At 39.9% G+C, this 27494-nt stretch overlaps 1 protein-coding gene across 1 annotated transcript in view; it reads left to right on the top strand.

Moving 5' to 3' along the window:
* The window catches only part of EML6 (EMAP like 6), a 349731-nt gene that overhangs the window by 252694 nt on the left and 69543 nt on the right, over positions 1-27494 (top strand). Inside the window, exons 18-24 of the mRNA XM_079941576.1 lie at positions 10286-10386; positions 11654-11856; positions 14389-14500; positions 14766-14893; positions 18034-18175; positions 21519-21671; positions 21840-21971. Coding sequence (XP_079797702.1) covers positions 10286-10386; positions 11654-11856; positions 14389-14500; positions 14766-14893; positions 18034-18175; positions 21519-21671; positions 21840-21971 — 971 coding nt within the window. The remainder of the gene's footprint in view (positions 1-10285; positions 10387-11653; positions 11857-14388; positions 14501-14765; positions 14894-18033; positions 18176-21518; positions 21672-21839; positions 21972-27494) is intronic.

The following is a 27494-nucleotide window of genomic DNA, read 5'->3' as shown; positions in this document are numbered from 1 at the left end:
GATTGCTGGAGACTCAGAGGAGGAGCAAATGGAGCCTTGAGGACTCCAGCTGACCGTCTTAGGAGAGAATGAGGAGCTTTTCTGATGACTGCTACTGAGATGGAATTCTTGGCAGCAAATGACAGCTCATAAATCCGCCTACCCAACCGGTTTTCCTTTTGCTCTCTCTAGTATTCCTCACAGTTATACCACTCCCCGCTAATACTCAGATTCAGCTTCTAATCGCAAGTCCGCTTTCCTTCTAGATTAATGTACTGAATTTTACTTTAGTATTTCTGATAGCATATCATCTGCATTACAGATAATCTCTGGCAAAGCACACGTCTGCATTTCAAAAGCAACAGAAACGCAATTTTCCTGCTAGAAAACCCTCTGCACATGTGGGTAGCTCACCTGTTATATATCAGAAACAGTAATAGAAATGGAAGAAAGAAATATTTATTAATATTTTAGAAGTATATATTTGATATGTTTGGTAGTGTTACTTCTATTTAATTAACACAAAGTGACTTAACACCATTATGTTAATAATACAGTTTATTTTTAGAATTGTTCCCAAGCCATATGTCACATTCCCCTAACAGGACACCTGCAAAGTTGTCTTCAGAGACCAATTCTGCAATTGTAACATTCACCATTGCTCTATCCAAAGAGTATCAGAGATTGTTAAAGTTCTTTGGATGAATACTAGATTTTTAAATAATAAATAATATTTATACACTATTATCAATCATAAATATTTATGTAAATAAGTAACCAAACAAATTAAAATTCTATTTATGGCCTGAGATTTAGGTGCTTAAGTAGATAGAAACTTTAAAAACAGGGACATGAAAGAAGTGACAAAGAAAAAGGAGTAATACTTCACCAGTGGGACCTTACTGACCTTACTGACTCCAAGGGTCTAATTTACTCTCAGAAGATGGCTGATTCAGTGACACCCCTCACTCTGCACTTCTGCGTCTCACTCACGGCCTGCATCGCCACTAGCAAGGCTTAACAACAAACCTGCTTCCCGCAGGTCGTGCGGTTCTGGCAGGTAATGTTCTGCAGTAGCGCCCGTCACCCAGGATGTGAGATTTCCCCATGGAGGGAGGGGCACAATGGCTGTGATGGCATCACCGGCAGTACCGCTGCTGCCCAAGGCTAACGTGGACCCCCTGCACTCAAAAGCCACCCTTCAGTTGGGAACATGTTTAAGTGAACCTATGTTTTTATCAGCTCAGAGAAATTAGAGAAGTTTGGAATTGGCCCATCAAGATCTTATTACAAGATCTTGATGAGACTTGAATCAATCTCTTTGCACAGTTTTTTTGGATCTTTGCTAATTTTCATGAATGACCTCAGTCCCCTCCATTACAAATGAATTTTTTAGTCTCTTTTTCCTTTTAAAGATTGTTCAGATTTTAGTCTAATATACAAGTAACCTATGTAATAACCAAGAGTAATCTCTTAAGGGCAGTAGTGAAATAGCCTGATATCAGCGTCAATCAGGGCAGAACAATGAGATAATTAATCAGGCACCTCTATGTCCCTTTATTTAGATTTCCATCACACCAGTAACATGACTGGGGGACAATGGCTAATTATTATTGACAAGCTTCATCTCAGAAGTTTGAACAGTGGGGATATTAAGCAAAAGGTACAGTTATCAAGTTGCATAACAAGATTACTTCAATGTTAGTGAGAAATAGTTGTGCTACTAAAAAGCTTAGGGACAAAACATAGGCCCACATGGAGCAGGTACATAGACCTTCAGCGTATGTGTTAGCTCCACTGCTTGTTCTATTTTAGGTCCCTACCCTTACATACATTTAGTGAATGGGATCAGGTCTCCTGCATACCAAATTGAGATCTTTCTCACTTTCCTTTTTAAAGTTTTCTTCTGTTTTCAAAATAATACATGATTATTAAAAAGTTAGAAAGCACAGAAAATCACCAAAAAGAAAATGAAAATGATTCATAATTCCACTACCCAGACATAGCCATGGCTAACATTTTAGCATATGTTCTCTGGTATATATTCTGCTAATATTTTTATCCATTTTTATTCATATGTGGGGTATTATGCATACTGCTCTGTAACTTGCTTTTTTTTTTTTTTCACTCACCAGTGTATCATTTTCCTTTCTTCTTCTCAATGTTACCTGGCTTATTCTATGTTATTCTATATTGTAAGCCATTTTAAATCTTTTTTAGAACTGGGGTATAAATCAAACATTCATTCAGTCTTCCACTTGTGGGCTACCTTCACAGAAAAGGAGAAAACCAAATCACATACACTGAGACTGGGCCTCTATGCAAATGAGAGGGTTTTGAATAGAAGATTGGGAAACCAACTCACGTGTTGTGCAGCTGCCCTTGGCTTCTAGAAGAGGAGCGTTCCTTCCCTTTTCCCTGTACTTGCTGATAGAGTTTAAAACGTGGCCCTACCTGGTGAATTACCTATGACTCAGGTCATAGGAATAGTCCTGTATTAGGGCAGCAGTATGGACTCTCCTACATTCTTATTCCATCAGGGTAGGACCTGAAACTCTTTTCATTCTGTTTTTCTTACGCACACACACAGTTGTAGGCAACTTCTCTACAAATTTAGCAAGCGTCTTAAGGGAAAAATAACAGAGGTATTCAAAGAATGTTCTTTATTTAGGTGTTGACATTAACTAAACATTTACGTGCCATCACTAGTCAGTTTAGAATTTTAGCTACAAGATAAACAACATTGATGTTTTTATGACACCAAGAAATGAGGTGAAAACTAAAGTGTGCTCTCAAAAAAGACTTTTCCAACCATCTAATTGTTTGACCTTGTATAGACACTAGCAAACAAAACAATGCTCTTTTCTATGTATGGGATGTAATTTGTGATATCTGTTCTCAATTTTCATTTCAGTTTTCTCTAGCGTCTTCTCTCTAAAGTTTATATTAATGATTTAGGAGCTGTGGGGATTTTCCTCCAATCAAGAAATCTTTGGATGTTTAGTCTTTCTTATGGTTATCTGGTTCACTTCTCCTCTTTATGTTAAGCACATTTTCTCTTCTCTTTTATCTAAACCTTTTTCTCACTGTCCTAATTGTTCCTGATACTTTCAGTGGACCTGGTGTCCAAGCTTCACTTTTGACTTTCAAAGAAACAAAGAGAGAAAGTTCAAAAATCAGTTTCTCCTCCTTTCCCTGCCTTTCACTGTAAGGCCTACATAATAGGTATGGAGGTGCTTTGTTCTTTCTTTACTTTTCTTTTAACTTTTTATTATGGAAATTTTAAAAGTTACACACAAGCGGAGGAAACAGCCTAAAGAACTCCCTTATACCCATCACCCAGCTGCAACATCCTACAAATGATACAAAGCTCTTCGCCCTCCCCTCGTTTTTTACTTTTGCTTTCTTTTTTGCTATAAAATTTTAAAGAAAACTCAAGACATTGTGTCACTTGACCAGTATGTACTTCATTAGGCATTTCTAACTGAAAAGACTTATTTTTAAAAACCACCATTCCATTATCACAACTAACTAAAGCAACAGTAATTTCTTTCTTTAATTTATTACTCTATTTAAAATCAAACATATCTGACTGTTTCAAAAATGAGAGTTGGTTTGTTCAACTCTGCATCCAAACAGGGCCCGTGTATTACGTTTGATTGTCATCTCCCTTAAGCCTCTTTTATTTTATAGCAGTCCCCCTCCCACCTTATTCTTGCCATGGATACATTTGAGAAACCAGGTCATTTGACCTATAGAATGTGTCACATTCTAAACTTGACTGGGTCTTCATGAAAGCATGTCAGGCATTTCCCTGTATTTCCTATAAATGGTAGTTAGATCCATAGGCTTGGTTAGATTCACATTCAGCTTTTTTTCCCTTAATACTAGTATTATTGATAAATCATATACCATACAATTCACGCATTTTAAAGTGTACAGTTCAATCACTTTGTAGTGTATACAGATGTCAACTTATAATGCTGTACACTTGAAACTTATATAATAAAAATAAATAAAGTGCATAATTTGATTTTTTTTAGCATATTTACAGAGTTGTCCAATCATTAACACTATCTAATTTCAGAACACTTTCACCACCCCAAAAAGAAATCCCATACTCATTAGCACTAATATACTTTCATTCTCTCTGGATTTTTGTATTCTGGACATTTCGTATAAATGAGGTCCTTTGTGACTGGCTTCTTTCATGTAGCATAATATTGGGTGGGCCAAAATGTTCGTTCGGATTTTTCCCTAAGATGGCTCTAGTAGCACTTAGTTGTCTTTAACTTCATTCGAAGCAATGTTAGATTGTATGTGACAGCTGTCATATCAGCGTGCATTTTAAAAGACATCAAAATTGGTGAACTTTTGTGTAGCCATTTTAATATTGAAGATGAAAGAAAACAACATTTTTGGCACATTATGCTTTATTATTTCAAGAAAGGTAAAAACGGGACCGAAATGCAAAAAAAGATTTGTGTAGTGTATGGAGAAGGTGCTGTGACTGATCAAATGTGTCAAAAGTGGTTTGCGAAGTTTCATGCTGCAGATTTCTCACTGGACGTTGCTCCACAGTTGGGTAGACCAGTTGAAGTCGATAGCGATCAAATTGAGACATTAATTGAGAACAATCAACGTTATACCACGCGGGAGATAGCCGACATACTCAAAATATCCAAATCAAGTGTTGAAAATCATTTGCACCAGCTTGGTTTTGTGAATCGCTTTGATGTTTGGGTTCCACATAAGCTAAGCGAAAAAAGCCTTCTAGACCATATTTCCACATATGAGTCTCTACCGAAACGTAATGAACACGTTCTGTTTTTTAAAACAAATTGTGACAGGTGATGAAAAGTAGATACTGTACAATAATGTGGAATGGAAGAGATCATGGGGCAAGCGAAATGAACCACCACCAACCACACCAAAGGCCAGTCTTCATCCAAAGAAGGTGATATTGTGTATATGGTGGGATTGGAAGGGAGTCCTCTACTATGAGCTCCTTCTGGAAAAGCAAACAATTAATTCCAACAAGTACTGCTCCCAATTAGACCAACTGAAAGCAGCACTCGACGAAAAGCATCCAGAATTAGTCAACAGAAAAACGCATGTTTCTTTGATGACCAGGCAAAAACTGTTACAGTTTGGCTGGGAAGTTCTGATTCGTCCACCGTATTCACCAGACGTTGCTCCTTTGGATTTCTATTTACTTAGATCTTTACAAAATTCTCTTAATGGAAAAAATTTCAAATCCCTGGAAAACTGTAAAAGGCACCTGGAACAGTTCTTTGCTCAAAATGATAAAAAGTTTTGGGAAGATGGAATTATGACATTGCCTGAAAAATGGCAGAAGGTAGTGGAACAAAAGGATGAACACGTTGTTCAATAAAGTTCTTGGTGAAAATGAAGAATGTGTCTTTTATTTTTACTTAAAAACCGAAGGCACTTTTTGGCCAACCCAATATTTGAAGGTTCATCTGTGTCACAAGAAGGATCAGTATTTCATTCCTTTTTATTGTGTGGATCCTACCACGCTTCATTTATCTGTTCATCAGTTGATGGATAGTTGGGTTGTTTCCTCCTTTTGACTATTATGAATAATGCTGCTATGAACATTTGTGTGCAAGGTTTTAAGTAAACATATGTTTAATTTCTCTTAGGTATATACCTAGGAGTAGAATTGCTGGGTCATATAGTAACTTAGTATTTAACATTTTGAGGCACTGCCAAAATACATTTCAAAGTGGGTGCACTATTTTTTTTCTTTAATTTTTATTTATTTATTTATTTATTTTTGGCTGAGTTGGGTCTTCGTTTCTGTGCGAGGGCTTTCTCTAGTTGCGGCGAGCAGGGGCCACTCTTCATCACGGTGCACGGGCCTCTCACTCGCGCAGCCTCTCTTGTGGAGCACAGGCTCTAGATGCGCAGGCTCAGTAGTCGTGGCTCACGGGCCCAGTTGCCCCACAGCATGTGGGATCTTCCCGGACCAGGGCTCGAACCCATGTCCCCTGCATTGGCAGGCGGATTCTTAACCACTGCACCACCAGGGACGCCCAGGTGCCCTATTTTTCATTCCCACCAGCAAGGAATGAACATTCCAATTTCTCCATATACTTGCCAATACCTATTATTGTCTGTCATTTCATTATAACCATCCTAGTAGATATGAAGTGATATCTTATTAAGGTTTTGGTTTTCATTTCCCCAGTAGGTAACGATACTGAGCATCTTTTCATGTATTTACTGGCCATTTGTATAACTTCTTTGTAGAAATGTCTATTTAGATATCAGTATTTTGCTCATTTTTAACAGGGTTATTTGTCTTTTTATTATTGAGTTATAAGGGTTTCTAAAAATTTATTCTGAATATAAGTCCCTTATCAGATATATGATTTGCAGATATTTTCTCCTAAGGTCAATTTTTTAGTCAAGAGTACCTGATATGTACTTCATGTTTCACTTTATCAGAAGAAACATAATCAGTGGCATACCAGATGGTGAGGGCAGTGGGAGTAGGACTTGACAGGTGCAAGCAATAGGGCTTCTATTATCTGTAGGAATTTTTTAAAGAATAAGAAAACCAACTAAAAGCCAATCTGCTTTTTATTACTCTCCTGAGCCAGCAATTCTAAACAGTGTCAGGGATGGAATTCCTCTTTCTCAGGAATTCCAGTCCACCCCATGGTGTGCCACTGCCCCAAATGTCTGGTTCTCCTACTCTTAGTAATGCTCAGCTCCATTGTGGGTTCTGGTACTATCAGCCTCATCCTTCCATTGAAAGCTTCCCATCCATGTATTATCTAGTTGTTGTAGCATCCATTTACAACTATGGGCTGCATTGATTATTTAATTAGGGATTGAAAATGATAATTTTCTAATTTATTATTTATTCTTCATATTAGCTAGAATTCTTCTATAAATAAGAGTTTTCTCTCATGAACCACTTGGTTTCTCTGAAATACAATTCACACAGAAAGTAGTCCTTTAAATATTAGGGGCTAATAATATTTGTTGTCTATAACTTGCAGATATTTCCCCTAGTTTGTCATTTGTCTTTTGAGTTTGATATGATGTTTTTCATCATGCAAAGGCTTTTATTTTTATGTGGTCAAGTTTATCAGTCTTTACCACTTCAAGATTTTGAGACCGATTAAGGAAAGTGTTCCCTGTCCTCTGGTTAAAAGGAAATCACCTGTGATTTCTTCTGATCTGCTATGGCTTCATCTTTACATTTAGATCTCTAAACCATTTGCAATTTATCCCAGTATTTATTATGAGGAACAGATTCAATTTTATCCTTTCTCCATATGGCTATCAAGGTGTTCCAAACACCATTTTCCTTTTCCCTTTCATATTGACTATTTTTTAGAACAGGTTTAAGTTCACAGCAGAATTGAGCAGAAAATACAGAGTTCCTGTATACCCACTCTCCCAGCCACCTTCAAATCCCCACCTGGCACCAGAGTGGTATATTTGTTATAATAGATGAAGCTACATTGACACATCATTATCACCCAAAGTCCACAGTTTACATTAGGGTTCACTCTTGGTGTTGCACATTCTATGCGTTTTGACAAGTGTATAATGACATGTATCCACCATTATAGTATCATGCAGAATGGTTTCACTATTCACTGCCCTAAAAACCCTTTGTGTTCTGGCTGTTTGTCCCTCCCTCCCCTCTGTCCTGGAAACCACTAATCTTTTTACTGTCTCCATAGTTGTGCCTTTTCCAGAATGTCATTTAGTTGGAATTATACAGCATGTAGCCTTTTCAGATTATCTTCCTTTACTTAGTAATATCCATTTAAAGTTCCTCCATGTCTCTTCATGGCTTGATAGCTCATTTCTTTTTAGCACTGAATAATACTCCGTTGTCTGGATGTACCAGTTTTTTTAATCCATTCACCTACTGAAGAACATCTTGGTTGCTTCCAAGTTTTGGCAATTATGATTAAAGCTGCTGTAAGCATCTATGTGCAGGTTTTTATGTGGGCGTAAGTTTTCAACTCCTTTGGGTAAATACCAAGGAACATGATTGCTGGATCTTATGGTAAGAACATGTTTAGTTTTGTTAGAAACTGCCATAATGGCTTCCAAAGTAGCTGTACTATCTTGCATTCCCACCAGCAATGAATGAGAATTCCTGTTGCTCCACATCCTTGCCAGCATTTGGTAACATACACCATTTATTTTTAGTATTAATTTTTCCCCCATTGATTTGAGATCTGTCTTTATTACCTACTACATTTAAATATTGGGTTTCTTTCTAGATTTTCTATTTTGTCATTGGTTTGTCAGTCAATTTGTGCACCAATACCACACTGTTTTAATCGTGAAGGCTTTATAAATTGTTTTAATATCTAGGAGAGCTACCCTTCCTACTTTGCTTTTCTTGTTCAGACTTTTCCTGGCCATTACTGCTGTTTTATTCTTCCATAAGAACTTTAAAATCAAGGTGTCTAACTCCAGATTAAAGAACAGACACTAAATGCTCTTTTTTATTGGAATCAAGTTGAATTTATAAGCAAAGCTAGGAGAATTAACATCTTTATGATTGAGTTTTCAAACCCAAGAACATGGAATGTGTTTCCATTTTTTTAAGTCTACTTTTCTATCTTACAAATATGGGGTGTTTTTTGGTGGTTGTACTCATTTGCATATAGTGCACAGTTCTTGTTAAATTTATGCCTTGATATTTTTATTGTTGTTTATAAATAGAGTCCTTTCTTCCAGTATATTTTTCAACTGGATATTGTATATATTAAGGTTATTGATTCTGTATTTAGTTTTATATACTGCAACTTTCCTAAATTATCTTATTTGTAGTTATTTTTACGTTATTTTCTTTTGAATTTTTTAGACATAATTATTATCATTTGCAAAAAGAAATAGTTTCACCTCTTCCATTCCAGCTCCTGTGCCTTTAATTTTTTAGACCTTGTCTAATTGCATTAGGTAATATGTTCAGTACGATGTTAAATGGTAGTGGTGATAGTCTTGTTCCCGACTTTATTGGGAATAACATTCAGTAAGAATCTGACTTTCGAGTTCACAGACACACACACAAACACACCATGAATAAGGTACTGTTCCAGCACATTCTGTTTTCAAAAAAAGGATAATGGCACACAACGTCTGAAGAGCCAGTGTGTGTATAATTGGTCTTGAATGAATCTAGGTTTCTCAGTGAGAGTCAAGAACTGCAGGGAAATATAGAAGTCTAAGAGATAACGCTAAAACATCCATTAATTCCTACTTTATTGAGTGTTAGTTGAGTACTTTTTTAATCACAAGTGACTGTTAGATTTTTTTTGTGAAATGCCTTTTTGGCATCTGTGAAAATAACATAATTTTTCTCATGTAGTAATATGATGTATTATTTGATTCCTTAATAATTAACCACCCTGCATTTGGTCATAAAGTACTGTTTTTTAGATATGTTGTTGGATTCTCTTTGCTAGTATTTTATTTAAGATTTTTGTATCTGTATTCATAAGGGAGACTAGTCAGTCATGTTCTTTATGTTAATTGCTTTTCTTTTACATAATGAAAGTTAGGTCCTAGTATACGAGAGAAAACCATCAAATAGTCCATTAAGACCAGTAAATCCTTAGATTCTAATGTGATTACTTTATACTCTAAACCAGAAATTTCCTGGCACTGTGGAATGCTGGTCTACAGCTCCAGCCTACAGTCAGTCCTCACTTTTATATTTGTCCTTCTGTCTCTTGGGTTATAAACTTACGTTTCTGAATGCACAGCATCCTTGAGTGCCTTAAATCGATAGATGACAGCCTTTCTCTCTCCATGAATGTGAGCCAGGGGCTTCGCCTTCTTGTGAATACATTTCTAGCTGAAACTCTGTTTAACCCAAACTTATGCCTTCCCCAGCAAGAATATTACATTTGAAGCTTCTCATTAATACTTTTACAGTATCTTCTCCCTCCTCTTATACAAGACCTCTGTATCCCAAGAATTACAATTCTATAGTTGTGACATTCATTTTATCTTAAGGAGACATTCTGATCCATTTAAAATATTTCATTGATTTGTTTAAAGCATAATTAAGTAGATTTTGGTAGCTTTGGTAGGGTAAGAAGAAAGGGGTCAAACATGCGGAGAAAAGCCAAAACTCATTATTTTAGTGTAGACCCCGTGTGTATTTTAAATCGTCTTCTAATTTACTTGTCCTATTAGATGTGCTTAATGAAAGTTAGACTAAATGCATGCTTTTAATAAAACTCTCTAGCAGTGCTGTCATCAAAACTGGAATTTCCCCCCTATTTGTCTCTTACAGAGGACATAAAGATAAGATATTTGTGGTAAAGTGTAACCCACACCATGTTGACAGACTGGTCACGGTTGGAATCAAGCACATCAAATTCTGGCAACAAGCAGGTACTATTGTTAGAGTTTATCCTTTATGTGGTTGAAAGTTTTACTCCAGCTGGGAAAAAAACAAACAACCAACACCACTACCTAGCCTGTCTCTGCAATCTAAAAGTAAAGTATGCCTAAAAGACGTTTGCTCCCAAGTAATGTTTGAGCTGTGAAGCTGAGAACACTGTATATGATGCCATGCATATTCATCAATATCTAGAAAGCTTTGGGAAATGTTCTGCTGCGAAAATAATTATTTTTATATTCAGTCATCAGTTCTGAAAGCAGTGATTATGTTGGACTACTGAGCAGGAAATAATCACTTTAGTTGGGTGAATACAATTTTCAATATTTTGAGGGTTCTTTTATTTATAACTGCATTTAACACATGAATTAAATATGACACACAGTAAGTGGTCAAAATAAATCCTTGTGGTTTATAATGCTGATAATAAGGTTGAGTAAATAAGCAGGACAAAACATGGAAGGATATCTTGTTTTTCTCACTAATAGGTCAGACCTTTCATTGGGACTGTTTCTGAATTCTTAGTATCAACTTTGGTACGAAGCCCAATCTTTTACTGGGCAAAACATAAATAAGCTACTGTTCCAATGCCTTCTGCTTTTGAAGAAAGGGTCATGCACCCACCATGTCTGGAGAGCCAGCCTGCCTACAGTTGTCTGGAATGAGTCTGGGTTTCTCAGTGCTAATAAGAAAGTACAGGGAAATGTGAACATTTAAGGAACAAATCTGATGTACTTCTCCTACACAGTGATTCGTTTTTCTCACCCCAAAGTCACTGTGATAAAAATCGAGGCAAAACATACAGAAAACATGTTTACATTTTACATTACAGCCACTGCTGTTTTCACTTGCTTTGGTCAGCCTTCAGGAAGACTTGCCTGGCTCCCCAGGGCACTCAGTCACCCCTTCCTCTGGCTGGCACAGGACTTGCGCTGAACCATGGTTAGAGATGTATATCACGTTCTCTCCCCAGCCAGACCTTAAGTTCCTGAAGGCAGGAACTCTTCCTTTTCACCTTTATACCCCAGTGTCAACCACTGTGCCCGCCACAAAGGAGGGATTCAACAAGCGCTGAATTAATGCGTGAAGGAGAAAACCTTTTATAATGTTTTTGTTATGATGTTTTCTGCCATTTTAATACAGCTTTATGTAGACACATAATGTAGACACACTGGGTTTTTCACTGAAGATAGTCATTCTAAATGTCCATAGAAGGTGTCAGTTTTTCAAAAAGTAATAAATACTCTTGGTCCACTCCAGGTGGGGGCTTCACCTCTAAAAGAGGAATTTTTGGAAGTGTTGGAAAGTTAGAAACAATGATGTGCGTTTCTTATGGGCGAATGGAAGATCTGGTGTTCTCAGGAGCAGCTACTGGAGATATTTTTATTTGGAAGGAGATTCTCCTACTAAAGACAGTGAAAGCTCATGACGGGCCCGTGTTTGCTATGTATGCATTGGATAAGGTATAGTCTATTTTCCTCATTAGCTTTCTAAAAGTTTAAGTTAGGCTTAGGAAGGTCCACACCAAGAGGATGCCTGTGTGTAACAACAGTACCCTCTGAATTAGGAAACAGTTATCATGAATGGAGAGGAGCACAAATGGTCTTTAAACTTCTCTTTTGTTTATAATTATTTCTTTATGTGCAACTTCTCTCTTCTGTTTTCACACTTTTTCTTCCTGGCTGTCACTCCTAAGGACTCCTTAAGAAGTGTTGGGATAAATGCAGACACGCAGTAGCCAGAGAGTCCTGAGAAATATTTCAACACAGTCTTCCACCTCGGTGGCACAATGAGCAGAAACCTGGAAGTGCCTGGTGTTTGGATTATTGTCCCTCCCGTCAGTATGACCTGAAGTTATGTTGATAACCAGCTTGTTCCTGTGTAGACAGGCTCAGTTTTAACAAGCGTGTCAGAGTGAAGTCTTTTCACTGGCTGTGTTAGTTCTCCAGAGAAACCGAACCAGTAGGATGTAGATATAGATAGAGATATACACATACATATACATATACGAAAAGGAGATTTATTATAAGGAGTTGTCTCATGGAGTTACGGAGGCTGAGAAGTCCCACTGAAGCCATCTGCAAGCTGGAGACCCAGAAAAACCGATGGTGTAATTCAGTTCAAGCCCAAAGGCCTGAGAACCAGGGGAGCCAATGGTGTAAATCCCAGTCTGAGGGTGGGAAAAGATAAGATGTCCCAGCTCAGTCAGTGAGACAGGAAAAAGGAGGGTGATTTTGTCCTTCCTCTACCTTTTGTTCTATTCAAGCTCTCAATGAATTTGATGATGTCCATCTACATTGGGGAAGGCAGTTTACTGAATCTAGCAATTCAAATACTGATCTTATCGAGAAACACCCTCACAGACACACACAGGAATCATATTTAATCTGGGCACCCTGTGGCCAGTCAGTTGACACATAAAATTAACCATCACACCAGCTGTACTTCTACTCAAGCTCGTCTTTGTCCTGATCTGTCCCCTGCCTTGCAGTGTTGTTTTAAATAAAGATCACACTTGTGAATTCCCCAGTAGTCCAGCAGTTAGGACTCCCTGCTTCCACTGCAGGGGGCACGGATTCGATCCCTGGTTGGGGAACCTAAGATCCTGCATGCCTCGAGGCATGGCAAAAAAAAAAAAAAAAAAAAAATAGATCACACTTACCTTCAGTGCCCTTAAAACACTTTCTTCAATCAATTTGCCAGAAAATATCAATTTTTTGTTCACTGCTAGTTTGCTGATGGTACCAGTTTATGTGTGCTCTCTGACCTCCAAACAGTCTAAGCCACCTAATACACCTTATTAAGGTAAGCCTCATTTTGCATTTACCTGTTCCCAGGTAAATATGCTGATCCCGCTATGGAAGTAGGTTCTTGTTAGATGTGCAACTACAATGGTTGTTTTAGTGGTTAAGATGTTTTTCACTAGCAAATTTGTTTTTGATTAAACTTCCAAGTTTTAGAAAAGATTAAAGCAGAATGCAAAGTTTTTTGTAGACTCAGAAGTTGATGTGATATAACTTGTTTAAACTCTTTTATTGCTTCGTAACTTAAGCTGAAAAATCGTGGGAAATGGCAGGGATATCACATTATACTATAATGCATTTAAATTTAATTTGGAGAGTGAATGTCCCCAGGTTCACAATCTATAATAAGGATAAATAAGGATATTTAATATAATAAACTTCCAAAATATTATTTCCTTGTGAACTTCATTGAAATGAAGTACATTAGAAGTTTCTGAGGAAACAGAATGACTTACTCAGTAGTTTTCTTTAAAAAAAAACAAACAAACAACTTTTTAAAGAACAGTTTGTATATGTAAGTTGCCAAAAAGGAAAACTAATACAGCCAAGAAATCATAAGCTTAGAACAAGAGTAGAAATCATCATCTAGCAAAAAATACCCAATGTTAAACTTCTTACTTCCCAGGTTTTGTAAAAATTCATCTGGATTTTAATTATTGTGGAAATTGTTGTGTATTGAACAAAATAGCAGGATAGTTTTGTTATGTGAAATACCTAAGTTACTCTTAATAATAAATAATGATGGTTTTCCTGGACGTAAATATTTTAAAATATTTAACAGTCATTTTTAATTGTGATGTTAATTCCAATTCATTCAGCAGGAATATATGAGATACCAGAAACTCTGCCAGGCTTTGAGGTTGGTCCTTTTCTGTAAGAATCCACATTCCAGTCAGGGGACTAGGCACAGAAATGACTGTCCATGATTCAGGGTGCCAAATTCCAGCCAATGGTCGGAAGAAAGTGAAATGGACACACAATGAGAAAGTGTTTAATCCTGCTAGAGAAATAGGGGAGAGAAGCTTCCAGAAAATATTATATTAATATTATGTTATCATTCAGATTTTTCAGCCTCCTATACTTAGGAAGAAAACACAAAGCTTCTTTACCCAAGGGGAAATCCTTTTGAGGCTGGGTGGGTACCTTGTCATTTTGATGTGTACATAATTCTTCTGATGTGTGCCTTCACAGGGGTTTGTAACAGGTGGAAAGGATGGAATTGTGGAACTCTGGGATGATATGTTTGAAAGATGCTTGAAGACGTATGCCATTAAAAGAGCAGCATTGTCAACCAGCTCAAAAGGTGCCACTCCCGAGTATGCAGTAGAAATCTTTCTGTTCCTAGAGATGGAAAAGATAGTACTAAGTTCTTGGAAAGCCATTACCAAATCAACTGTCTTTTTTTCTTCCACATTCAGAGCCCTTGGCTCCTGGTAGAAATATCAAGGATAATTGCCTAGTAACTAGTACTTTGGAACTATAAAAAGAGAATTTATATAATCATTACAATCATTTTATTTTTTATTATACTAAATATAGCAGTATTAAATGCAATTTTTCCTCCTCAGGCTTGCTTTTGGAAGATAACCCTTCAATTCGTGCCATCACTTTGGGACATGGACATATCCTGGTGGGAACGAAAAATGGAGAGATCCTGGAAATTGATAAGAATGGCCCAATGACACTGCTCATTCAGGTACTGTGTTTGCACACATCCTAAACCACAATTCACACCAGAGCTGGAACCAGGGTGAGGCAACGGGGGCACTTAGGGCACAAAATTTAAGGAGACACTCACTTTCAGGGTCAGGCAAATGCTGTATTAATCATTATTGCTGTATAACAAATTGTCACAAACTTAGCAGCTTAAAAGAAAAACATTCCTTATCTTATGGTTTCTGCAGGTCAGGAGTCTGAACACAGTTTAACTGGGTCCTCTGTTTAAGGTTTTGTAAGGCTGTAATAAGGGCCAGGGCTGTGGTCTCATCGGAGGCTTAACTGTGGAAGGATCTGCTCCAAGGTCACTCGAGTTGTTGGCAGAGTTCAGTTCGTTGGGGATGCAGGACTGAGGGCTTCCATTTCTTGCTGGCTATTGGCCAGAGCCCACCCTCAGCTCTCAGAGGCTGCCTATAGTTCCTCGTCACATGGGGTTCCCCAACATGGCTGCTTGCTTCCTCAAAGAGGGCAAGGGAGAGACGAAAAACGGGTACTACTGTGCCTTTAAGTAACTTTAAATAACATAATCATATCATCACATACGTGTGATCATGAACATCCATCCCCTTTGCCATATCTTATTGGTTGGTAACAAGCCACAGGCTATACCGCACTCAAAGGGAGGTGGTTACACAAGAGTGTGAAAACCAGGAGCATCATGAGGGTCACCTGTCCAGCACATCTGACCTGATGCATACCTGCAGGCTTGCTGTATTAGGACTAGTCCCCAAAATCCCACTGAAAGGGGCCCTCTGATTTGCTACACCTGAGAGCAGGTCTGCACACACATCACGGATCAGGTTTTTAAAGTGCATGTGCTCAGGCCCCACCCTGGATATCCTGAATAAGAATCTGTGTTTTAAAAAAAGTTCTGTGTTAGAAGCAAACCTCAGAAGCTCTGTAGCTGATTGCTACAGGCAGCCCAGATTGAGAACTGTGCTGAGATGCGTCCTTGAGGGGAGATTTCTTTATTCTGCAACTGCACTTGCCTTCGTTTTCCTTGACCATGACTTTTTATTTAATTTTATTGAAAGTTCAGTGTTTCTTTCTTTTTAATCCTCAGATTTTTGAGACTTTAAATTGTTAGCCACATGCTATATTGCTAAGTATGTTGTAAGATTTATACTACAATATGATTTAAATAGCACCGTAAGATTTAAACTCTACATTTTCAAATTTTAAAAAGTAAATAATAGCTGAGCTAATTTTGTTTAAGTGTGCCATTCTTTTCCTTTATCTCAGCATCTCTCTTTCCTCTTTCAGTCTGTCAACCATTTGCCATCTCCTCCTAGGTAGAACTCAGTAGTTCAGTTCAATCAGTGTTTGTTGGGCTCCTGCCAAGACCAGCCCTGTGCTCTGTGTGGTGGAATAGGGCTTACTCTAGGGGCTGACAGTCCTGTCCTGAGAGGTGGACACAGAGGGAAAGTTAAGGAATAGTAGAGGCAGCGTCGTTAAGACCATCAGCTATCCTGCTGTGGGGAGATTTCAGAACCATTTTTCTAGTTTCTGTAGCACGGCAATTCAATGTTACTTGGAATAGATTGCTTTTTTTTTTTTTTTTTTTAAGAGAATAGGTTGGGGGGATGAGAGAAGAGACAGGAGGTGAGTTCTGAAAATCCCCATTGTATACACTTTGCATATAATCAACTGTCAATTATGCAGCTGGTTATTATTAGCTTTAGGGTGGTCAGGAGGAAAGTAAAGTCCCAAGCTCATTTCCTTGTGCCACTCAAGAGACTTCCAGCCTGCCTCACTCACTGTCCGTTCCTATAGGATCCAGGAATTAAAGTACATAATCATATTAGATTAAAGAAATACCATTTTAAATCAATATATGATGCAGTGGTTTGAAAGGGTCTCAGAGCCCCACAGCCCTGTCCTCTGTGTGCAAAAGGACTCAGTCGGTAAAAGAGCCCCAAGCAGATCCAGTCTGGTGGAGAGCAAGGGAGGGCTCACACCTGACCCATCCTCTGACCGTGGCCTTGGGGGTGGGAGGCTTCTAAAGGGAAGGAAACTAGAAAACTGGGGATGTCGGGTGCTCCAAATCTAATAAATTCAAAACCAATATCTACGCCCTTCTCAGATATTTGAATGTCAGCTGCATTGGGAACTTTGTATCTTCTGCCAAATTACTGTTTTGCTCAAACAGCTTCCCAGTTAAACCGGAATCTTCCAGTTTCTCTTTGGAGAGCCACCTGTTCCCCAAAGCGTTCCAACTACAAACACCTTTCAGATGCCTGTGTGTGGTCTTCCTTTTTGCTTTACTAAGCAAAGCCTTTTTATAATTAGCCACTAAAAGCAGAAATTCAGTAAACAATCTGGTCTGTTTTATTGTTCTGTATCTAATCGTTCGTTACACTGCTTTACTGAGTGATAAGTTAGAAAAATCAGATTCATTTTCTCCCTAATCGTTCATTCATTAAACACTGTTTCATCTCAGTTATTATTCTAAGCCAGTTAAGTGTGTTTGTGGTAAGATGTCGGCATGTGGAATTTGTCCAATGCCTATCAAGCCCCTTTCTGTTTTCTGTGCTCCATGGATAGAACAATTTGTGAATAAATGCTGACCCTGAGCTATACCCAGGACGCTTAAAATGAAAATTCAGCTCTCTCCAATCTGCTTTGCCAAATCTGTGCATTCAAAGAACTAGAATAGAATTAATTAACAAGAATATTGCTGTCCAATTCCTCTGACAGAGATAAGTGGTACCTCCAGTTTTTAGAATATGGTTTTATGGAAGAAAGTGGTTTGTGTCATTGTGACCAAGCTGTTTTATGAAAAGATACATATGTACTGTGTGTATTCAATGTCAAACAGGATAAAATGAGAGCAGTTCCTTATTTACTCGGATGTTTCTAAGTGGAAAGATGTTCGGCATCATATAAACAAAACTTAGGAGCAACGTGAGTCCCTGCTTTGCTTTCCAAATGAATGCTTTAGCATCGCGCAGGCCCAGCTTTAGATTCAAGTTCAAGCGAAAAATTTATCCAGTACAATCACTTTGGCTCCAGGAAACTCAAACTGTGTTTGTTCATATTTGAACCTGTTTGGGACACTCGCGGGAAGGGCTAGCCGAGAAGCATGAACTGGTTTTTGTTGCCCCGTTTCCTCCCCTACAGGGGCACATGGAAGGAGAAGTATGGGGGCTGGCGGCTCACCCTCGCCTGCCTGTCTGCGCAACAGTGAGCGATGATAAAACACTGCGGATCTGGGAACTATCCTCCCAGCACCGTATGCTGGCAGTACGGAAACTCAAAAAAGGTGCGTGACGTCCCCGTACACATCTGTAAAAGTATTTACACCCGAAAGTATTGGATTCATTTGTCTGTTCATCCAGCTAATATTTACCGGGCGCACCTATTACGTGCCCCCAGATATGCTGGGTGATGGGGATTTAGTGTTTGTTGCTACACATATAGCTAATCACCTGGAGAATCGTTCCAGAAGCCTGGCCAGATCTATCAGTGCCCAGCTGTATTCTTTATTTCCTTGCACTGCACAGACATTTGCCACCTGGGGGCAATATGTCCTTCCTCTTCTCATCTAGAACTGTGGGAGCCAGTTGAAACTCATCAGCTTGTAAAGAATGCTGCTTATTTTTATGCCTGACAGTCTCCAGAACTGATTTTATTACTGAAAAATGAACGTCAGTTTAAAAATAATAGTTAATATCAAGAAACAAATAAACATGTATTGAACACCCATATGCACTAGAGCTAAGAGGTATACCGAGAAGTGCAAATTCAGCAAACATTTGTTGAGCAGCTTCTGTATATCAGGCGCTGGGGATCCCAGGATGAACAGTCCTCTCTCTATTGTCAGAGACGGACAAGATTTGAACAGATTCCCAGCAACGACTGGTCCATTCAAATTGGGTAACTTGAGGAGCGTCTCAGAACGGGACTATTTGTAAAGGAGTGGGCAGGGTATAGGAAATGACCAGGGCTGGTGCAGCACGATGCAGCTAGTAACAGCCGGGTACCATTGCCAGCCCTGGGCCTGAAGGGACAAGAGGAGGGGCAGTTGCTGGAACCTTGAAAGTGAGAGCTGTGTGAGACGACAGCCTAGCAGGGGCTGTGATCGTCAGCCCGGAGGTTCAGCCAGCATGCAGTGACCCCACAGGGAGGCAGCCAAGGAAGCACATGCCCCAGCCTCCCTGAGCTTTATCCTTCCTTCCCTGTTACCCTCCCTCCAGTCTCCTGCTGCCCCTTGACCAAATGAATCAGAAGCCAGGGGGTGAGGGGCCCACTGATCGAGTCCAGGAAGGCCAGCTCCCAGCACAGAGCAGGGCGGAGAGTGGGTGAGGACAAACAAAAGATCTCTGGCACAAGCAAGGTATCGTGGAGGCTCAGGGTAAGGCCCACAGCCAGAGACAACTCCATCAGGGAGGAAACCTAAGAGCTGAGGCTCAAAGGATTTGTGAAAGTTAAGACAGGAAAGGGTGAGATTGGGGCCTGGCCCCAGAGTAGTTGTGCTAGGTACTTTTATAAATAGACATGGGGAGAGGATTCTAGGGGGATAAAATGAAAAGAGGTATCAAGACAATAGTGACAATAATGACAGTGGCTAATATTGCTGAGCCAGTAACCGTGCTAGCACTTTGCCTTTGGTCTTCATGGGAACCCAATGAGTAAGGCCTTTTTTATTTCCACTTACAAATTATGAAGCTGAGGCATAGAGAACTTAAGTCATTTGCCCAAAGTTGCACAGCTAGTAAGTGATGGAACTGAATTCATACTCAGGCAGCGTGGCTTCAGAGAGCACACCTGTGGCCACTGCATGATGATGCCTCCCTCCACCATATTGCCTCTCTTCACACTGGACTTCTGGGTCTCAGTAAGTAGTGGAGCCAGGATTCAAACCCAAGTCTGACTCCAAAGCCCATGCTCTTACCCACTACAGGACTGAATAATTTGGCCACTTATTTGTATTGGGGAAATAACAGACCAAGTCCTCGCTGTGAGTGACTTGAATATCAGCCAATGGACTTTATTCACTAGGTTAAAAATTAGTTCAAAAGAACAACTAACACATCTGAGTTAGGATGGCCACTCAACCCAGTTTACAGCTGGTGTCCTGGTGTAATTATTAATAGCTCTCCCTTTTACTGTCAAGTGTCATCATTCGTACAATAATTTTTTTTTTTTTGCGGTACGCGGGCCTCTCACTGCCGTGGCCTCTCCCGCTGCGGAGCACAGGCTCTGGACGTGCAGGCTCAGCGGCCATGGCTCACGGGCCCAGCCGCTCCGTGGCATGTGGGATCCTCCCGGACCGGGGCACGAACCCGTGTCTCCTGCATCGGCAGGCAGACTCAACCACTGCGCCACCAGGGAAGCCCATGTACAATAAATTTTTATGCTTAACCTAATTGTGCTGTCCCTCCTCAAGGGCTGGTCTTTCTGTTCTTTCAGCACTAGCACCGTGCCTGATTCATAGTAGGTAAATAACTGCAAAGTGAATGGATGAAGAAAGGAAGGAAGGTATTTTATACTTCAGATGAGCCAATTTAAAGTTGTTGGTGTGAATGTGGCTTTTCAGCCTGCTCTGAACAGTGGCTGAGGGGTGGGTGTGGAAGCTCAGTTTGGAATGCCTTAGCACAAGGCAGCACGACTGTCCCATCCTAGGGCTGTGCTCACCAAAGTCTTGACAATAAGAAGAACAGGGCCAGGGAGGGGCCTGTCCTTAAATAGGATTCTTATTAAATATACCCCCCACCGAGTCCATACTCTTCATGCGGAAATGTCTCCCTGTGACCCTACAAAGCAGTAGAAAGCATTGATCATGTAGCACCCTCAGCGCAGTTGTGCAGACACCCTTGGAGAGAATGTCCATATTCCATTCTTCTCATGACAGAAGAGACAGGAACAAAATCTTCCACCTCTAGAATTATGGATTATAATCCACGGATCAGAGAATTAGAGTGACTAAAAGTAGAACAATAAGGTGCTCTAAAGTAAGTTCTTTGTGTAAAGCATGATATGAAAAAAATTAGTTTCCAGAAATTTTATTACAGAACTCCCATTCTTTTTTTTTTTTTTTTTTTTTTTTGCGGTACGCGGGCCTCTCACTGTTGTGGCCTCTCCCGTCGCGGAGCAACAGGCTCCAGAAGCGCAGGCTCAGCGGTCATGGCTCACGGGCCCAGCCGCTCTGTGGCATGTGGGATCTTCCCGGACCGGGGCACGAACCCATGTCCCCTGCACCGGCAGGCGGACTCTCAACCACTGAGCCACCAGGGAAGCCCAGAACTCCCATTCTTAAGTATCACGTCTTGGGAGCAGAAATACTGGTTATATTAATCCTTTATTCCTTTTCCCCCTTCACTCTACTTGTCTTTTGAAAACTCCAGGTATTCAGATACGAAGAAATGAATGGATAAACCTCAAAGAAATTGAAAACTTATTTTTAATATTATAATCATTGTCCTTGGGTTTGGAGGGAAGAAATATTTTAAATTATGAAGTTTTAGTTCTTCTCACCAGGAGTGTTAATTTAAAGACACAGTCACGTGTCCATGAACACATGCACACTTCCCCATCTCTTCATTTGCTTTGTTTGGTAGCAAAGTCTCGGATCATAACAGTGCTCTTTGTGGATTCTTTTGTAGGTGGAAGATGCTGTGCTTTCTCCCCTGATGGGAAAGCCTTAGCAGTTGGGTTGAATGATGGGAGTTTCCTGGTTGTAAATGCCGACACTGTTGAAGACATGGTCTCCTTCCATCACAGAAAAGAAATGATCTCTGACATTAAATTTTCAAAAGGTGAAGATGACAGCAAAACTTTTTAAAATGTGTTGGGACAAAAAGTTACAAGAGTGGACCCTTTTTAAATATTTCCTTGACCTTTAACCCATTTAAAAATGCTAAGTCCCTGGAAGTAAATTCCCACATAAAATGTTTTGGTGTTAACCACTCATTTTTTCTTTATAGATACAGGAAAATACCTTGCTGTGGCATCCCATGATAACTTTGTGGATATTTACAACGTCCTTACAAGCAAAAGGGTTGGCATCTGTAAAGGTGCTTCTAGTTACATTACACACATTGATTGGGACTCTAGAGGTAAAGTATGTTGTGGCTTTTAAAATATAATTTCAGTTTTTAAAAATCATGTCCATTCATATACTGTTTCCAGAGCAAATGGCAGTTGAGTTTTAAAGAAAAACAGAGGGGGAAACTGACAACAGAACTGGTTGTAATTTTAGAACCCAGAGGCAGCTGCTGTTAACATTTTGAATATTTTTCCATATTATTATTTTTTTTATTATTACTACCACTACTACTACTATTATTACTACCACTACTATAATTATTATTTTAATTATTTTAAATTTTAATTATTTTAATTACAATAGAATTTTTATAAAATTATTATAATTATTTTAATTATTTTAGGCTGTGTTGGGTCTTCGTTGCTGCGCGTGGGCTTTCTCTAGTTGCGGCAAGTGGGAGCTACTCTTCATTGCGGTGCATGGGCTTCTCATTGTGGTGGCTTCTCTTTGTTGCAGAGCATGGGCTCTAGGTGCGCAGGCTTCTGTAGTTGTAGCACGTGGGCTCAGTAGTTGTGGCTCGCGGGCTTTAGAGCACAGGCTCAGTAGTTGTGGCACACGGGCTTAGTTGCTCCGCGGCATGTGGGATCCTCTCGGACTGGGGCTCAAACCCGTGTCTCCTGCATTGGCAGGCAGATTCTTAACCACTACGCCACCAGGGAAGTCCCTATAATTATTATTAACTCAAGCCATTGAGTTTTAAGACTGCTGAAGATATATGCTGCCTTCTATTGCCATAGCTATTACTATAGCAAGCCACCACTTCACCTCTGAGTATGGCATGCTGTGTCCTTGACTTGTATCTCCTCCTTACTGCATTCCCTTTTCTCCATCTCCCAGAGAACTGCCCAAGAGGTTTCAAGTAATTTTCACCCTCCATTGGAGGTAGGAAGCTACATTCAACTCACCTAGAGTTTCTCTGGTTTCTCTCAAAACTCCCAACCTACCCCCTACCTCCTCCAAGTCATGCCCACAGATGCCATGGGGATTTGTCTGTTTATTTATGTAACAAACCTAGCTCTTGCCATGAGCAGTCTTAAGCCAGAAAACGTGGAGGATCCAGAAGGGAGTGAGACGTGGTTCCTACTCTCTGCAAAGTTTATAACTTAGTGCAGGAGACATGCTTGTACCTGAACAATATAAGAGCACAGACTGGGTAAAGCAAGGGAGTAAGAAATGGTGGGTCACAGGGCAAGTGGTGAGCAGGGGCTCAGAGTGGGCCAAGCCAGCATTAAGTACCCAGGGTGCAGCATCCGTGCTCTAGGGTGGGTCACTTTTAAAACCCATCCCGGGGATTTGGCTGATGTTGGAGTCTGGGGCAGATTTGCTTTGGAACAGGCAGGGTCCCAGCTTTCAGAGAAGTTTTAGTCTATTGTGGTGGTAAGTGGTGTCTCTGAGGAAAGAGCTCCCGGGGGAATCCATGGAGCCTTCATAGGAGTGACCTTTGAGATGGATCTTGAAAGGTGAGTAGAAGTTCACTAGATGGCGACATCTGAGACGAGCGTCCCAGGCTCTGAAGGATCAGGGTGTACCACTATGTGGAGGTGGGAAGAAGAACTGGGGATTAAGAAACAGTAATGCTGAGTGGCTGAGGGCGGGAAGGGCAGGGAATGCAGAAAGGCCAAGACAGCAAATAAAGGAACTGTTACCTCAAGCTAGGAAGTTTAACCCTGAACTTTATCCCGTAGGCATTAGGTAACTCTGAGGGATTAGAGTGAGGCATTCCCTACCATCCTGGGGAGGGTGAGTGAGGCTGGAGTTAGAAAGCCACTAAAATAAACCAGGAGAAAGAGATGATGAGGGCCTTGACCAAAAAGGGGTTATTTCAGAGATGCCAGAATATTTTATTTCACGTATTTCTTGAAGTAGTGGCCAGAGACTGATCCTTCTGCCAGGCAGGGATTTACTTGTAGCTGTACTTGCTGCACCAGAATTTGGACTTAAGTGTTACAACCCGCAGGTGTTTTACACAGTGCAATAAATGGGAAGAAGGCATGCATGTCATTTATTGTGAGAGGTGCAAGTCCCAAGAAGGGCAAAGGGAAATCAGATAAGTTCCTCTCACTTTCACGTCAGGACCATCCAGATACAGCGCTGAGGGCTTAGGCTGGCATGTATGATCAAGCAGGACACTGGCCTGGTAGACATCTAGGAACCAGTGAGGTCCAGGGGGTGAATGGAAGCAGCTGCTTCTCACCCACCTTCTTTGATATTCTATGCTTTATCGTTTTTTTGAAAAGCAAGGATTTAAAAAAAAAAAAAAACCAAAAGCAAGGATTTCACCCTGTTTGTTCTCTGGCTAAATCCCTAGATATGCCCCTTTGTGAGAAAGCTTTAGAACAGTGAGGGTCATCTTTATGCATATGTAGAATAGAGTGTGGTGAGTTTTATTTAGAACCCAACACACACACACACACACACACACACACACACACACACACACACACACAACACCTGACATAATACGTGAATCCCACCACTATGTTGACCATTAGGGAGTTAAAAACAATTATTATTTACATTTTATGGAGTGAAGGACCAAGAGAAATTGGGGCATAGGAAGAATATGTTTTGATTGGGAAGATTTCTTTAAAATTATTTTTCATTGTGGTAAAGTACACCTAGCATAAAATTTACTATCTTAACCATTTTGAGTATAGAGTTCAGTGGCATTAAATGCATCCACATTATTGTGCAACCACCATCCTCATCCATCTCTAGAACTCTTTTCATCTTATAAAATTGGAGCCCTATACCCATTAAATAGTAATTCCCCCTTCTCCATCCCCCAGACCCTGACAAGCACCATTCCACTTCATGTCTCTATGAATTTGACTATTCTAGGTACTTTATATAAGTAGAATCATACAGTATCTGTCTTTTTGTAACTGGCTTATTTCATTTAGCATAATGTCCTGAAGGTTCATCCATGTTGTAACGTGTCAGAATTACTTTCCTTTTTAAGGCTGAATACTATTCCATTGTGTGTATATACCACATTTTTTTTTGTTTCTGCTTTATAACACAGTGAATCAGTTATACATATACATATGTTCCCATATCTCTTCCCTCTTGCGTCTCCCTCCCTCCCACCCTCCCGATCCCACCCCTCCAGGCGGTCACAAAGCACCGAGCTGATCTCCCTGTGCTATGCGGCTGCTTCCCACAAGCTATCTACCTTACATTTGGTAGTGTATATATGTCCATGCCTCTCTTTCGCTTTGTCACAGCGTACCCTCCCCCCTCCCCATATCCTCAAGTCCATTCTCTAGTAGGTCTGTGTCTTTATTTCTATCTTACCCCTAGGTTCTTCATGACATTTTTTTTCTTAAATTCCATATATATGTGTTAGCATACGGTATTTGTTTTTCTCTTTCTGACTTACTTCACTCTGTATGACAGACTCTAGGTCTATCCACCTCATTACAAATAGCTCAATTTCGTTTCTTTTTATGGCTGAGTAATATTCCATTGTATATATGTGCCACATCTTCTTTATCCATTCATCCGATGATGGACACTTAGGTTGCTTCCATCCCCAGGCTATTGTAAATAGAGCTGCAATGAACATTGTGGTACATGACTCTTTGAATTATGGTTTTCTCAGGGTATATGCCCAGTAGTGGGATTGCTGGGTCATATGGTAGTTCTATTTGTAGTTTTTTAAGGAACCTCCATACTATTCTCCATAGTGGCTGTACCAATTCACATTCCCACCAGCAGTGCAAGAGTGTTCCCTTTTCTCCACACCCTCTCCAGCATTTATTGTTTCTAGATTTTTTGATGATGGCCATTCTGACTGGTGTGAGATAATATCTTATTGTAGTTTTGATTTGCATTTCTCTAATGATTAATGATGTTGAGCATTCTTTCATGTGTTTGTTGGCAGTCTGTATATCTTCTTTGGAGGAATGTCTATTTAGGTCTTCTGCCCATTTTTGGATTGGGTTGTTTGTTTTTTTGTTATTGACTGCATAAGCTGCTTGTAAACTTTGGAGATTAATCCTTTGTCAGTTTCTTCATTTGCAAATATTTTCTCCCATTCTGAGGGTTGTCTTTTGGTCTTGTTTATGGTTTCCTTTGCTGTGCAAAAGCTTTGAAGTTTCTTTAGGTCCCATTTGTTTATTTTTGTTTTTATTTCCATTTCTCTAGGAGGAGGGTCAAAAAGGATCTTGCTGTGATTTATGTCATAGAGTATTCTGCCTATATTTTCCTCTAACAGTTTCATAGTTTCTGGCCTTGCATTTAGGTCTTTAATCCATTTTGAGCTTATTTTTCTGTATGGTGTTAGGGAGTGATCTAATCTCATACTTTTACATGTACCTGTCCAGTTTTCCCAGCACCACTTATTGAAGAGGCTGTCCTTTCTCCACTGTACATTCCTGCCTCCTTTATCAAAGATAAGGTGACCATATGTGCGTGGATTTATTTCTGGGCTTTCTATCCTGTTCCATTGATCCATCTTTCTGTTTTTGTGCCAGTACCCTACTGTCTTGATTACTCTAGCTTTGTAGTATAGTCTGAAGTCAGGGAGCCTGATTCCTCCAGCTCTGTTTTTCGTTCTGAAGATTGCTTTGGCTATTCGGGTTCTTTTGTGTTTCCATACAAATTGTGAAATTTTTTGTTCTAGTTCTGTGAAAAATGCCAGTGGTAGTTTGATAGGGATTGCATTGAATCTGTATATTCCTTTGGGTAGTATAGTCATTTTCACAATGTTGATTCTTCCAGTCCAAGAACATGGTATATCTCTCCATCTATTTGTATCATCTTTAATTCCTTTCATCAGTGTCTTATAATTTTCTGCATACAGGTCTTTTGTCTCCTTAGGTAGGTTTATTCCTAGATATTTTATTCTTTTTGTTGCGATGGTAAATGGGAGTGTTTTCTTGATTTCACTTTCAGATTTTTCATCATTAGTGTATAGGAATGCAAGAGATTTCTGTGCATTAATTTTGTATCCTGCTACTTTACCAAATTCATTGATTAGCTCTAGTAGTTTTCTGGTAGCATCTTTAGGATTCTCTATGTATAGTATCATGTCATCTGCACACAGTGACAGCTTTACTTCTTCTTTTCTGATTTGGATTCCTTTTATTTCCTTTTCTTCTCTGATTGCTGTGGCTAAAACTTCCAAAACTATGTTGAATAAGAGTGGTGAGAGGGCTTCCCTGGTGGGGCAGTGGTTGAGAGTCCGCCTGCCGATGCAGGGGACATGGGTTCGTGCCCCGGTCCGGGAAGATCCCACATGCCGCGGAGCAGCTGGGCCCGTGAGCCATGGCCACTGAGCCTGCGCGTCCGGAGCCTGTGCTCCGCAACGGGAGAGGCCACAACAGTGAGAGGCCCGCGTACCGCAAAAAAAAAAAAAAAAGAGTGGTGAGAGTGGGCAACCTTGTCTTGTTCCTGATCTTAGTGGAAATGCTTTCAGTTTTTCACCATTGACGATGATGTTGGCTGTGGGTTTGTCATATGTGGCCTTTATTATGTTGAGGAAAGTTCCCTCTATGCCTACTTTCTGCAGGGTTTTTATCATAGATGG

The sequence above is a fragment of the Stenella coeruleoalba genome (assembly GCF_951394435.1).
Source record: "Stenella coeruleoalba genome assembly, chromosome: 13".
NCBI lineage: Eukaryota > Metazoa > Chordata > Mammalia > Artiodactyla > Delphinidae > Stenella > Stenella coeruleoalba.
The sequence above is the reverse complement of the archived record's forward strand: the minus strand, read 5'-3'. Positions and strand labels throughout refer to the sequence as shown.